Genomic DNA, 16212 nt, shown 5'->3' with positions numbered 1-16212 from the left:
GTCCCTGGCTGGGACTGCTTTGGAATCCGTCTGATCCGGCCTAGGCATTGGAAAGGGTGATTGGTAACAAAATGTCAGAACTGTGGCTAGATAATGTCCTTACTCCAGACTACCTTCTGCAATCAGACAAAAGCCCGTTGTTTTCAAAAGTTTACTGAAGAAAGAATTCATTATAGTCCACGAGCCTGAATACAATATTCAGGATGGTACATGTGAATTGTTACCAATGACAGGCAAAGCATGAGGTACAAAGTAACAGATCCCAGCGGGCCCAACCTCCCCCCCCCCAGTTCTCATAACAATCCCTTTGAAGCCCAGAAAGTGAAAGTTCTTCAAGGCTGAGACAGCGGTAGGCAAAACAATCCTCCTCTGTGAGAAAGCTGCTTGGGAACATCTTGGCACCTGTGAAAAAAGCACTCATAACACTGAAAGAATTAAAATGGAGTCTCTTTGGTAATAGCATACATGAAAGTTTCCTGAACATGACAAAATGAACTATCTTTGTGAGGAGGTCCATGGTTACGAGGATGCTGGTATAGCCGTTAGAGGTGGGCAAGTTGGTGATAAAATCCATGCACATGGCCTGCTAGGCTCCTGAGGGAGTCGGCAGGGGGTGTAGTAGGCCTGCTGGTTTCCCAGGCTGATCCTTGGCTCACTGGCAGACATCACAGGAGCTGAGGTACCGGGCCACGTCTGCCTGTACCCAGGGCCACCGGAAGTCCCGACTTAGCAAGTGGAGAGTCTTGCATTGCCCAAAATATCCAGCAGGTTTGATGTCATGGGTAAGATGCAGGATTTCCATTCTTAGGGGCTTGGGTGGTACATACAGCCTACCTTGCTGGGTGAGCATCCCCACTGTTCTGCATAGCCCCTGGGTGACTCCTGAGTAGCATCCTGGAGGCCCTGGAGGTTTTTTGTTCCCAGGGATCATTTTGCTGTTGTTCCCGTATCTGAGTGGGGAAGTTGAGGACATGACAGTGAAAACTTTCGGTGGCAAGACTGTGGTCAAGAGCTAATCGGGGGTTGAGAAGATGGAGTATTCAGGTTTTCTGGATAGAGCATCCGCCCACTTATTCTTGGAGCTAGGAATGTATGTCACTGTGAAATGAAACCTGGAAAAGAAAAGGGACCACTGGATCTGCCACTGGTTAAATCGGCATGCCTCCTGTAGGTGTTCCAGGTAGCAGTGATTTGTCCACACCTGCACTGAGTGTTGAGCCCCCTCCAGGTGATGGCACCATGTTTTGAAGGCTGCTTTAATCGCCAAGATCTCTCGTTCCCAAATTGTATAGTTCTGTTCTTGGGGGGTGAGCCATCATGAATAGTAGGCACAAGGGTGCAGTGGCTCTCTGACTATTTCCTACTGGGGTAGAACAGCTCCAGTCACGGTACTGGAGACAGCCGTTTCTATCACAAACGGTTGGCTGGGGTCGAAGTAGCACAGCGAGGGCTCAGTGGTGAACTGTCATTTTAGTTCTTAGAAGACCTGCTGGGCAGCTGGGGTCCACTGGAATGTCTCCCAGGGCCATAGCAGTCTGGTTAGGGGCACCGCTAAGGAGGCAAAATCTGCAATGAATTGCCTGTAGTAATTGGCAAAGCCCAGGAACCGCTGGTCATCTTTGCGGTGGGAAGGGGCCTGCCAAGATAGGACCACCTCCACTTTGGTAAGGTCCATCTGAATTCCCTGCAGCGAGATGTAGTGGCCAAGGAATCCCACTGAGGACAGGTCAAAGGCGCACTTTTCCAATTTCACATAGAGCCCATGTTAGAGCAGGTGCTGCAACACTGGCCAGACATGTTCAGGGTGCTACGCAGGGTACCAGGAGTATATCAGGATATCATCAAAGTATATGATAACAAACCAGTCCAGGAGGTCTTGAAAGATGTAATTTATGAACCTCTGGAACACAGTGGAGGCATTGCACAGGACAAAAGGCATTGCCAGGTAGTCATACTGCCCATACCAGGTGCAGAATGCAGTCTTTCACTTGTCTCCTGCCTGTGTGCGTATCAGCTTGTAGGCCCCATGGAGATTGAGTTTGGTGTAAACTCTGCCCCCCTTCAGTTGCTCCAGCAACTTCTGGAATCAAGGATAGGGGTAGTGGTCCCATATCATAATCCAGTTAAGGGCCCGATAATTGTTGCACAGGCACAGCTCTCCACTCTTCTTTTTGACGAACAAGACGAGTGCCACTGTTGGAGAGGTTGATCGGCATATAAAACCCCACTGTAGGTTCTTGGTTAAGAAGTCCCTCAGTGCCTCTTGTTATGGCCCAGACATGGAATATAAGCGTCCAGCAGGCAAGGGTGCTTCTGGGATGAAGTTGATAGCGCAATCATAGGGTTGATGTGGGCGGAGCTGATCTGCCCCCTTCTCCTCAAAGACATCCTGAAACTCGGCATATGCTGCTGGAAGAGTTGTTGGGGTCGGGAGAGCCATTGCCTTCAACATAGTTGGCAAGGCTTCATGGGGTGCACGGGTCCCTGAACTGTATCTCTTTCCAATCCCAATCAATCGCTGGATTATGCGTTTCCAGCCAAAACATCCCTATCATGGGGACGCTCAGATGACTTACTTTCTGTGTGGTCTCCTTGGCCACCTTCCCCTTTAAAAGGTTCAGAATGAAACTGACCTTGGTCTTATCATTAGGAAAATCTTTTTCCTGAAGCTCAATGTACAGCTTGTACTGTGCCAGGAATGCAGGAAATTCTTCTTGGCCCCCCAAACTTCTCTGGGGAGCTCTCTGGGTTGGTGTAGCAGGTTCTGCAGCAGTGTCAGCAGTCCCCCTACACAGTACCAACCCATTGTTGTTGAAGCATAGCTACAGCATTCATCAGTTGCTGAACCTGGTCTTGGAGTGTTTGGTTCTGGGCAGCCAGGGCTGCCAGGACTGCAGCTGCATTTTCTATACTGCTGCTAAGTTTGTGGTGGATGCAATCTGTACTGAAGGCTGGGCTCCGATATCAGGTTACAGTGTCTCTTCCAGTTACTCAGAATAACAACGTCAGGTTATTCAGGCAAGGGTCGGGTCTTCCAGCAATCAATTTTTCAAGATAATTCAGAAAGAGTGTCTCTGAAATTCAGAGTCATTCAGGCTGAGGTCGGTCTTTCAGTAATAAATCAGATTGTGTGAGCAGGTCTGTATCTCAATGTACAGGTTGTGTCCACACCCAGAAGCATCTCTCTGGAGGCTTTATAGTTTACACACCCATATGTCACATACCCAGCTGGCTTCTCAGGCACAGTCCTGTAAAGACTCATCTTCATTGTCAGCAGGCAGCTGCTTTCGAGCCATCAAGAGTGCACTGTGCCCCCTGGCTTGTAATTCTGCCCTTAGTCTGCATCTACTGCGTTTCAGAGGCAGTAGTGATCCTGGAGGACTGGGAGCGGCTTGCTGGTCTTCACCTGCTAGGTCAGAGCTGGAGGATGGAGTTCCTTCTGATCGAGCTTCTGGCTGTAGGTCCTGGCATGCCTACTCCTCATTCCCCTGCTGGTTGGCTCCTGTTGACCTTGGGCTGGTTACATAGGGCCCCTCCTCCTCTGAGGACCCTTCACTGTCACTGAGCCCTGATTGCACCATGACAACCAGGCACTGAATAACAACAACTGAGTGTTTATATACCACCCTTCTGGACAGATTAGTACCACACATAGAGCAGTGAACAATGTCAGTGTTATTATTATCCCCACAATACAACAGGAGAGCTGAGGTTGAAAGGAGTGGCTTATTGATGGCCCCCTGCAGAGTTCATAGCAGTTGTGGGAGTCTCACTAGTTGAATGCTGATTTGCATCCCAGCTACTTAACCTCTATGCTACAACAGCATTGAACCTGGGACCATCTGTGTGCAAAGTAAATGCTCTATCACTGAGCCATGGCTCCATGTTCTACGTGCTAAAGGTGATGGAGGTATGAGAGATACATGTTGTGTGTATATGGATCTGTGTTTAAAATAATCAGTTATGTAATACGTTATACAATTAGGGGACCCAAAGGGACTTGCAAGGGGCATCTAATTTTCCCCTCCCTCACTATTTCCTATTTCTTCTTCCCCTTCCCTGAAAGCCCCTACAGCCTCTTCCCTTTCATGCTTCCTTCTCTCCTTCCTGCCCAACACCCAACCTACTTTTATCCTCCACCAAATTTTTCCCTCCTTCCCTCAGTCACACTGAGGATGATACAATTTTAAAAATAAAACATTTCTGAGGTAGAATTTTTGAGCTTTATTTTTGTCATTCAGAACTTTATCATTTATAATGTAATGAACTTTTAAAAGTGGAAGCTCTGTACTACAGTTATAAATTGTTCCAAGAAGGTTTTAAATACTGTAACATACTTTACACAGATTGAAAATCTCAGGAACTGAATCCCTCTCCATGTAGATCTAGCTGTTCTTGACATACTAGTGGCACACAAAAGCCCTATGGATGAATGAAGCATTAGATTGGAAGTAATAAGGTTGTGCCTGACTTCCTTCAGCATTTGCAACAGATGTTACAAATGTCATAAACATGAACCTTTGGGATCAGACTGGGGGGTTGGGGGATACATTGAGACCACAGATTAGGTGTTTTTGCTTTACCAGCTAGTATGGTCTGACACTATATAACAGTTATCTGACTCAGGGAAGTTAATATCCTCCACTCCTTCCCAGAATATAATCTGAAACACTAACAATTTGTGAAGATCTCCAGTCAGACGAAAAGGAGAGTGTTTTGTTTTGTCTATTAGACACCTGTCAAACCTAGTTAAAAAACAGAGATAGTAGAGCATTCTTATTTTTGCAACTGTTTTTATTTAATTAAAACTAAATTCTCCAAAACATTACTTGACCAGTTTGGAGCTCTGAAAAGCTCCATTCTGGTGGAGCAATCTATTTTCCTCGAGTAGAAATGGAACTTTAGCCATGTTAAAGTGGAAGGAGAACCATAAGATCATAGACCAAGCTTCCTGATCCAACATATTTTGCTCCACTGTACAGCGTCTGTCAGTTTCTTTGCATTAGGTAATCTTTATGAACTATAACTATCTTACATGAACATATTTCCTAAATAATTATTGCTGCGATGTATATTAACAACATGAATATGGCAGAGAAAAAGAATTGTTATAAAAATTGCAGCAGTTCTCAAACTGTTTTGAATCTATGGATGTGAAATTAGTCTGCCTATTTACATGAAATTAAACAAACATTTTAAAAGCCTCAGCTTCAGCTTGTTTGTTATGGGTCACTGCACATATCATTTTCAGTAAAGTATCACCTTCTTAAAGAAGAAATTCAACAAAGAATCTGTATAGACTGACTGGCAAATGGTATCAGCAAATGAATACATTGAATTTTCTACCAGCTTTATATTTTTATTATATATTTTTATATTTATATTTTATGTGCATAACTCAGTCATAATTTGAATATATATTTAAAAGCAACCTCATTATAATCCACAAGAATGTTGTCTATATTGGTAAAATAGTAGTATTATTTTTTTTTAAAAAAAAATTATTTGTAGTTCACCCTCCCCACAAGCAGGCTCAGAGCAGATAGACAACATAATAAAATACATACGATATAAAAACTTGGTAGCAATGAATAAATACATTATTTAAAACATCCTGATGCAGTGTACATATTGCACCCCAATTTTAATGCCTTAAATTGAGACTAATAATGGGTTTCTTTTGGGCTAGCTTTAATATGTGAGAAAACCTTATCGTTAATTTGTGGGGGAAATCAGTTTTTTACCCTGGTAATCACTGTCAGGAACTAATTTTCAGATTTTTAAAAAATTATGAGTGCACTGTATTTGTTAAATAAATAAGTTCAGTAAATGTTATGCAAACCTTAGTTGTTGTGAATGTTGACCTAGCACATTTGTATCACATACAAAGCCCAAAATGTTAGATATGTTAGCCTACTGTAATATAGAAACAAAAAAAAGAGTCTGGTGGCACCATAAAGATAACCAATTCATTGTAGTATAAGCTTGCTGACTAGGACCTGTTTCATCAGATACCTGAAACGTATCTTGGGTCAGATAGATAAATATTAGCCATGGGTGTGTTCGAGTGCATGGACATAGAGGAGAAATTATTAACATTGGAGTTAAAATATAAAAGATACCGTCAGTGAAAGTTTCTATGCAAACTCCAAAGTATTCAAAGATATGCTGCTGACTGCGACAAGAGCAGTATTTGCAGCAGAAGGCCAAACAATGTCCAGATCTGACAGAATGGAAGAACAAGCCATATGAATATGCATCAGTGGCAAAATTAACATCTTATATACACAATAGGCCAAATTGAAAAAATGGAAAATATTTTTATTATGTAGCTGAAAACTAAGAATAATTAAAAACTATTATTAAATAGGATGATGAAAGTTATTTAAATAGAAGTAAGGGGAATATGGACAAGTTCTATATAGGTATACGATTTAATTAATGACAGTTTGATTTAATTGATAGTAGGTTATTCATTACATTTCTCTTTTACAGGATTTAGATACTGTGTCTAGATTAATATATGATCCAGATGATTACTGATGTAGTGGATGACGTAGAGATATGATCTGGATAATCATATGATATAGTTATGCTTTTTGTGTATATAGATCAAGATGGGTAGCAATGCTAGTCTGTCTGTAGCAGTAGAAAAGGGCGAGAGTCCAGTAGCACCTATAAGACTAACAACATTTGTGGTAGGGTATGAGCTTTTGTACACTACAGCTCACTTCTTCAGATATCTGAAAATACCTGAAGAGCCATTCTTACTTTTTTGTGTATATGTTTGAGTTTACTATCTGAAATAAATAGATAAAAAGATATGCTGACTGTTCCACATAAAAGTCAATGAAACAACCCAGTGACTTGGTTATTGTATTGAAAAACCTTGTTTTGCAATTGGTGGCAGTATGGGGTGGGGGGCGGAATCACATGGCAGAAGTTTAGCTGATCTGCATGGAGAACCATAGAGTTTTGATTGCATACTGGAGGGTCACCTGGCACAATTGTTGCCAGAACTGCTTTTTATAATGGGGAAATTAGCTTAGCAGTCTGGAACTAAAATTAGCGCGGATCTAACCAATGTTTATGGAGGTCGCGATTCCAGACACTCTAGTGACAAAGAGGCAGACTACAAATAGGTTCAATAAACACGTGTATTTACTAATAGTGTGGCGTAAGCCTGAACTTGCACATACACACAAAAGAGCATACAAGGACTAGGAAATGCAGAGTAAGAAATATAGAGACGGTCGCTTGAGCAGGTACCCACGATGATAAGGGAAATACTCACAATCCTGAAGCGGAGCAGAGACACAACAGCGAGGTGGTCCAATGCCAGCAATGGATCCACGGACAGACAGCAAGGGGGTCTGGGTAGGAATGGAGGTTGAGGGGGGACATGATTGCTCTCTTTAAATATTTGAAAGGCTGTCATTTGGAGGAGGGCAGAGAGCTGTTCCAGTTGGCAGCAGAGGGTAGGATGTGAAGCAATGGGCTAAAACTACATGCACAAAGGTACCGACTGGATATCAACCCTATAGGTAGTTTCACCCATATCCTGAGTATTAGTGCTAAGTCTAACACCCTGGCTGGTGCTAACTACAAGAAAGGATTTCATTCTTACTGTCTCACCTTTGGAGTTCCTCCAAGGGTAGATACAGAGAACAATGCCATCACCTAGTCCTTCCCATAGCAACTACTAAACAAATCATAGCGATATTTAGTCATCAGTTTGCATACTCTACAGACATTCAAAGCATATTAAAATATCTGAATAATTCCAGATAATTTTCAAGTTTGAAAATGCTGTGTCTTTTCTTGTTTAGTAAATGAGACTTAATAAAAATTATAACTGAATTAACTTTAGCTTTTACTGAATTGAAAATCCAGTGCTGATGTATCAGAAGAGTGAAAGCTTTCCTCAACATGCATTCAGTTCCCACAAGCAAATGAACAGGGAGGTTGAAGTTAAGGAAGAAAGGATTTCTTTAACTGTGTTTGTTTAGGTTTGCTTATGGGGGATTTAATTAATTGTGAAAGGTCTCAAATAGGGCAGACACACCATTCATTTTGTAGTCTCTGACAACCTTATTTAATTTAATTTAATACACTATGAAGTACTGTTGTACTTCACCAAACCCCTTGAAATTGCAGAAGTTAATTCATCTTTGGGGAAATGAGTGAAGGAAGCAGGGAAGAGCAAAATTATTTAAGATCATAGAAGTGGAAATCACTTTCTGGAGCAAAGGCACAAAATAAAAGGAGTTACTTTGAGACTAGGTACTACTGTGGCATTTCTGTTCAGTTCCTTGGTGAAATAAGTGATTATATCATTACATTTCTTTTCAAATGTATTATTTCAACATTCCTGTGCCAAATACAGAAATATCAAGGCATTTTCTTTTGAGCTGGTTTTATATATGACCTTGATTTCCTTTCTAAGATCAGATGAAAATGACACAAAATATTGGGTTTGGAACATTCACCATCTCTAATTTGTGCTGGGAATCACTTTACTCCATCAGTAAATTCTTTATTCAGTATAAATAGCACAATGTTTCCTGCAAAGAAATTACATGTAACATCTGTAATATTACACTTATAAACCAATATTCCAAGTCTCCTGTCATTAGGTGTCGTATGTCTTTGCGTGCGTATATCAGATTTGACATTTGATATCATAGAGCACACTTGCAAATAATTTCTCTAAAATTTCTTTTCACTGGATTGATTGATAATTACAACTGATACCAAGAACCCACTCTATATTTTAATAGCCACTTGGGGTGGGGGGTGAGGAACACATTACATATAATTCTGCTATCCTTCTAACAGACTTTTTAAAAATATCAAATGTAGCCACTAGTTTTGCAGTTTCAAGGAAAAGCGAGAATTGGAGGTGGGAAAGTTAACCATCCTGGGGTATTTTCTCACTGAAATCTCACTGAAACCCATGATCTTTCCCTAACACCTAACAAGAAGTTGGGTATTGTTATATATCAGGCATGGGAATGGGGTCATCCATGGTAATAAAGAAAAAAGCAGTCCTGCCATACACAACAGGGCAGTAAGAACACTACGTTCCCCACATAATCTCACACCTTTAAAGTACTGTTTCTCCTGCATCATTTAGGGTTGGATTTTCACAGTGCCATTTTTCTAGCTGCTTTTATCCTAGTCCAAGTTCCAGATCCATGGTTCTATGATAAACCTGGATTTGGAATCCTTGCTGAAGAAAGCCGCTGAGGTAGGAACATTCACAGACCATTTTGATGAATTACATTGCAAAGTGCATAGACATTGATACATGTTTCAATTCATATTTAAACAATTCTCAAAATATTCCTACTGGCATAAATTCTGAGTCTCAGATTTTTAAAAACATAAATAAAGGATCTGTTTTGTTATGTTTTTGAAGATGTCATCTTAATTCCTGGGATTTTAGAACAGTTAAAATGAGTAATTGTCATTCATATTGAAGCCAGGGCCGGATCTAGGGTTGCCGGCGCCTGGGGCAGCCCTAGTCCAACCCACTCCCGGCGCTGTGTGATGACGTCATTTTGGTGACGTCATCACACAGGATGGAGTGGCGGAGGTAGCGTGCGAGGCTGGGCAGAGTGCGGGGCTGGCGCGGGCAGCCTCGCAGCCCCCCGCACTGCCTTTCGCCTGCCCCGCATGACTGGGGGTGGCTGGCTGCCCCCTGTCCTGCGGGGCAGGCGAAAGGCAGCGTGGGGGGCTGTGCTGCCTTTTGCCTGCCCTGCAGGACAGGGGCACATGGTGCGGGTGGCCACATGGCCTTTTGCCTGCTCCGCAGGACAGGGGGCACGTGGCAAGCCAGCCGTCCCCTGTCCCACGGGGCAGGCGAAAGGCAGCATGGGGGGCTGCGAGGCTGCCCGCGGTGCCACCTGCGCGCTCCGGCAGCTGGCAGCTGTTCCCGGTGCCCCCTCCCTGGTGGCAGACTACCTCCCTGCCCCCCTCGATCCGGCCCTGATTGAAGCTATTGGACACAGGGCCTCTATAGAAAGGGCTCCTCACAAAGTTTTGTTTCTCCCTAACTTTATCCTAAATCTGTCGACAAGGTCACATTAGGATGGTACACCAGGACAGTCTGGAGAACCGGATGTCTATGGGCACTGCCTTAGCAATATCAGTTATCTCCCTTCTCTTGGTGCAATTTATTTCAGCTCTGCAGCTTACGTAATTTGGGCAACGTTGGGATAAATATATGAGAGGCTTGATCTGATCTCCCAGTTCTCCTAACCTACCATTCTGAATTCTGGTGTGGTGTAGTGGTTAGAGTGCTGAAGGACTGGGAAGCCACATGTTCAAATCCCCATGATCATGAAACTGATGTTGGATAGCTCTTGTTCCTCTTTGGTTGAGGAGTGGGTACCCTGTTACTCTTTCTCAGGCTAACACCCCACAGAGTTGTGTAAGGATAAAATGGAAGAGGGAAAACTGTGTACACTGCCCTGAGCTCCTTGGAAGGAGAATGGTATACAAATGTAATTGGTTGTAACTGGTGCCATGCACATCCATGACCTTAGGGCAGTTGATAAAGAGGGCTCTGTTGAGCCCTATGGGGATGCCCCGAACACTTTATTGTACAGTAAAATTTCAAATGTAAGACTGAATAAATTTTTTAATTAATATATACAATAAATTGATCTTGGATCAGGGATGCATTGTGACAATGTGCAGAGATTGCAACATAATTGCTTTTTTATTCAGTTATAGGTGCCCAGCGCAGGAGAAGTCCCAGTGCACTTGCCACTGAAGTATTTGAGTCACATTTGGGAAGTCACATTTTACAGGTAAAAACAATGGCTTTACAAAGCAAAAAAGTTCAGCATATTTAGTAGTAACCAGATCTGAGATTCCTGTTAGCTATTTGGATACTGTGTTTTTATTATTGCATCTTATATGATGAAATTTTTTACGAATCCATTTTTTTTCTTTTTAGAAAGCCATGGTTGAAAGAATGTTAATGAGAGAGGGAGGGCAAGTATTATTTGTGCTGTAATAATGTAGATTTCACACAGTCTAGTTGCATTGCACTGTGCAGTAGCTGTTGGCTCAAATGACTGTGTGTGTTTGTATATATCACAATTTTGTGAAAAGATTCTTCTTTTTTGTCTTGTTCACATGTATGTTTTAATTTTCCTCACCTATTTAAATTCTCCAAAACCCTTTTTTCTCTTTTACTGCTGTTTTGATTGTCATTTAAAGATGATACTTACATTCCTCTAGAAGATAGCATGTCTTCCAGAATTTAGACATACTACATACTCAGTGTGGTGTCGCCCCAAATTTCATGACACTGTATAGTAGTTGTTAGCAGATGTCAATGCATCCTGCATGTGCTTCTTTATTGTTATGACGCAGGATTCCAAATTAATACTGAAAGTAATATAATTAAAATGATCATATCTTATTGAGCATATAGAAGGTATGTGATAGGAATTTTTCAAAATCTACCTTCATGGGATGGTATATATTAATGCATTGAAAAGAATGTTAAGTAGAAATGTATGCTTGCTTAATTTGTTCTTTTCTTATCCATTTAACATTATTTGAATTTTTTAACATTCAATTCAAAGTAAATTTCTACCTCTCCTTTAAAATTCTTTTTTAAAATGTGGGGAGCCATTGCATTTTAAAGTAATTTCTGTTAATATTTTCCAAAACTGCAATTTAAAAAGTTATAAAGTGACATTTAAAAGTAGAGCACTAAAAGACTGCATGAACTAACTATCTGATCCAAGTTGCTAATGAGATGACATTGAAAATGCCGTGTGCTGCTTTAGCATGCTATACAACACACTGTATGAAATGAAGCATCAGAACAAAATGTCTCAATCATAAACCCTACAAGAACACAAGCCCCCATTTATACTACAAGGAATAATTCTATAGCACCTTAAAGACCAAGAAATATATTGTAGCATAAATTTTTGTGGACTGACATCCCAAGTAGGCAGGTAGGTACACACAGCACTTCTCTTTACACTCAAGTGTGTACCTGGCCTACTGCAATGGACATGACAAAGTGCAGCTTTAGCCTACAAAGCTTATGCTACGATAAATTTCTTAAGTCTTTAAGGGGTTGTACAACTTTCTTATTTTATTACAACAGACTAATCCCATCTGAGATTCCACATACTACTATACTTACATTGAATCAAGTGTAAGGGTGAACACCTTTGGAATATCACTTGTCTTTTAGGAAGCAGCAGTAGGAGTAGGGCTGCCACCTTCCAGATTCAGCCTGGAGAACTCTTCTCCAGGAATTACATCTGGAAGAAACAGATGTTTTGAAGGGTGGGCTCTATGACATTATAACCCAATAAGGCCCCTTCTCTCCCCAAACCCTGCTCTCCCCAGGCCCCATCCCTATTCATTTAGGAACAGTAACCTGTTGAACGGGACGCTACAGGCCGAATCTGTTCCCACTCCTGACCACTCATTAAAAAATGGGACCACAGCTGTCCCTCCTCCCTTCAGAGACAACTCTGCCCGGCGCAGAATGAAAGATTTATGTAGCAGCTGGCTTTTGAGAGCAGATACTCCAACCTGCCAATAGATCACATTCTCTGAAGTGTGTTGAATGTGTACTTCATGGGCTTTTTTGAAAATCAAGCTTTATTTCCCTGCATATTATTTCACACATGGAATGTTAGGTTCTTGGTGGTGTTCACAAGTCTCCCATACTGGCACTGTGGCTGAATGCATGTGCAAGCTTGGACAGAGAGGGGAATAGGTGACCCATAAGGGATTTTCCTTATAAGGGAAAATCCTTATGTGGCCCATAAGGATTTTCATGTGTAGGTGCTGGACCTTTAGCAGAGTGGATCAAGCCCATATTGTCTGGGGAGAGGGGGAATCCTAATATTCTTACTGGATGCCATTTTTAGATTCCATAATAATATTTTTAAAATTGGCAAATTCAGAAATTAAGATAATCTCCTATTACAGTAATATTATGAATTTACTGTCACCCACTTGATTTATCTACTCCAATAAACCATTGTAGTATTTAAAATCTACATTCTGCAGAAAGACTGCATTATTCAACCAAGACAGTGTCAAAAGCAAAATATCCAACCAAAAAGACAATCCCAACAACCAGGTTTTAGGCTTAATATTCAGAAACATTATAAAAAAGCAAACTTTAATTATTTTGTGGAACTGAACAATGGCACCTAAAGATGTGTTTTTAGTGCACAACCTATCTCTTTTAAAAACTTTTTTTCAGTTTGTCAAACTTACCTTATTGGACTTTTTGTCATATGCAACATTTTTCTCATTGGCTGAAATTCCCTTGCTGTAGCTAGAAGGTGGGTGGGATATTTTCAACTTATTCTGCTTTTTTCCAGTTATATGCATGAAAATTGCTCTGCTGGTTTTACTGGATAATTTTATGTGAATCGGGATTTAAATGTCAATATGGAGACCAGCAATCTATATGGGACTTCTCTACTGGCAGCTTCATAACTACTAAGATAGTGGTTGACCCATCTTTTTGTATGGTCAAGAATGACCAGAAAATGTAGGATTAAATATAGGAAAAAGTAAAAGTTAGATAATATATTTGCATATGCAAATTAGCTTAATTGATCCTGCTTGCCTCTACAGGGATTTTTCATTACAAACTGGAGTGCTACATTGTTCAGCTCATATTGAGTAATTTAGTAACTAATGAGACCAGTTTGCACTAATTTGCATATGATAAATGAGCTTAATTGCAGTAAATAACTTGGAGGCATAATTACTTAATTTTCCTGTGTTGCACGGCTTTTAAGTTCACGTATGAACAACTTAGGATAATTCTGCATATTTAAATGTTGCTTTTCAAATTTCTTAAACTAAAAGGCATACCTTAAAAATGTCTACTGTAAAACAATTGAGAGTAAAATTTACGGTATTGCTACTTAAAATATTAAAGACATTATGAAGTGTTGATATTTTATATATTACACATAACCATGCCGATAAGTACATACCTGGCCAATAAGTACATACCTGTCAAAAGTTCAGATGTTGTTAATGTTAAGGTGTTATTAATGTTGATACAAGTTCATATCTAGAGGAGATTGATGCTTGTTGCTCAGTATATATGACTATAGGAAAGAGAGGCACATTTTCAGGAACAAAATTGGTTTGAAACTATAAAATAAACTGTGTAGATGTTTACAGGCTTATCATACTGTTTGATCATCTTATTCTGAAGCAGTCATAATAAACAGCACATATTGTGAGATGTTTCCCTGTTCTAGGAAAGGCAATCACAACATAAGCAAGGAGAATTGTGGTGTTGTAGATGTTTACTATGTAGGCCAGCAATAGCAGAGGAGATGGGAGCTATTGCTGCTGATATAAGAGAGGCCTAATTGGATAGTTTGCTGAGAGATCTGTGATTGGATTTTTCTTGTGGGTTTTTTCCCCTTTGCAAATAGAAACTGTGGGAGCCTCAATTCATCTTGGATCCACAGTATGGGAAAGGAAAAGAATTTTAACCCTTTCCCTCCATTCTTTTGTGCTGACATGAAACAGATGCCAAGGATCATTTATTTACCCTGTTGGCAAGAATTCAGAGAAACCCATACATTGGCTGGATGTTTTCACCAATGTTATCTACAGTGTTTTATAGTCTGGGGTTGGGACTATAGCAGTCTTAAGTATTGTAATATGTTGCTGTTTGATTGTGATTTTATTGAATATATTATATTTGATATTGCTTTTCAACTGACATAATTGTTGTGAACTGCTTTGAGGTCTTCATTGAAGAGAAGCAGTATAAAAATAAAATAAATAAATAAAATTAGAAGGGTGTATTTCTATTTTAGATTACCCTGCAACAGCCCTTTGGGGGGATCTTCAGTGGGTTCCCCTGCTTTTTCAGCACTAACTTTTTCAATCAAACACAGCTTATAAAAAAATGAAACACAACATACAGAAATAGTACATCCCAGTGTGTCTAGATGATTGGATGTAGTAAAGCACATTTCAAAGCCCCCCCTCCCCCCAACTTGGCATCCTTGCATTTGCTGTCCAGGATAGATATATTAAGTGGAGGCTGTAGAGATTTTTTCTCCAAAAGAAGCAAGTATCAAATTGTTTTGCAATTGAAGCTTGAAGCAACACACTTAAACCTGCATTTTACAGAGCAACTATGGTACATGTAGTTTCGTTTAATAAAGAAATATTTGATCTGAGTAGGATATGGGAATACCATAGTGTGTCATTTCATTCCTGAGAAAGTATTTGAAGAAAATGACATATCTCAGCACTGTTTGTTGACCATTTTGTTGTCACCTGCTGAGTGTTGTCATTTCCATAGCCAGTGGGCTGTATGGAATCAGACAGAAGGAATAGGTCATTAACAGAAATTGGGGAATTTCTGCAGCTTGTAGAGGTTGAAGAGGGATTGTTTTATCCCCTGCTACATCAACAAAACTGTGTTTAATGGAGACTGCATTCAGCTGTGATTTGAGGCTCTAAGCTTTATTTTCAGCTGATGTAAAATTACTTTAAACATAGATAACATAAAAGAGTAGATTGTTTCCTCAAAAACAGAGTGTTGTATCTGATAAAGATCAAAAAGTCAGACCAGGGTGATTAAAATACCTGAGTTATCAGTGCTTTGCTTCCTTATAAGATTATTTTAAAGTAGATTTTTTAAAAAAAAGTTTTTAAAAATCCTTGCAGGCTTAAAAAGAAGTCCTATTATTACATTGTTAAAAATGCCATTTGTATTCTGTGGGTATTAATGATCATGCAGGTGACAAATGCAACCATTCTTTTCCTTTTGAAATACAGTTTTAGACAACATTTGACAATGATGTCGTTTTCAGGTATTGTTTGAGTAATTTATTTACTGAGTAAATGATGGGGTATATTTGTTTACTCGATATGCTATATATGTATTTTTATTTGCTTGGGCTTTTGATAGTTTGAATAGTTTTTGTTTGTCGGTGTGGCATTTTTATTTTAAAATTGATAACTCTTTTCAGTAGATATTCTCCAAGCAAAAATAAAATGCAATAATATATGATGCATTCAAATCTAGTTAGGTCATTGATTTCTTTTTCTTACACAGTTTTCTCCTAAGAAAGAGCGGTACATTCTCAATATGATACTGCATGATATGAGTTCCACAGTCTTGGGTGTAGGCCATTTTTCTCTTGTTCAGCATCATAGAGTATTTGC

At 40.1% G+C, this 16212-nt stretch overlaps 1 protein-coding gene across 1 annotated transcript in view; it reads left to right on the top strand.

The window, feature by feature from the left end:
* NPAS3 (neuronal PAS domain protein 3) overlaps positions 1-16212 on the top strand; it is a 1036342-nt gene that overhangs the window by 518183 nt on the left and 501947 nt on the right. Inside the window, exon 4 of the mRNA XM_054969956.1 lies at positions 10735-10817. Coding sequence (XP_054825931.1) covers positions 10735-10817 — 83 coding nt within the window. The remainder of the gene's footprint in view (positions 1-10734; positions 10818-16212) is intronic.

The sequence above is a fragment of the Eublepharis macularius genome, chromosome 2 (assembly GCF_028583425.1).
Source record: "Eublepharis macularius isolate TG4126 chromosome 2, MPM_Emac_v1.0, whole genome shotgun sequence".
Classification (NCBI taxonomy): domain Eukaryota; kingdom Metazoa; phylum Chordata; class Lepidosauria; order Squamata; family Eublepharidae; genus Eublepharis; species Eublepharis macularius.
This window is presented reverse-complemented; position numbering and strand designations above follow the sequence as displayed.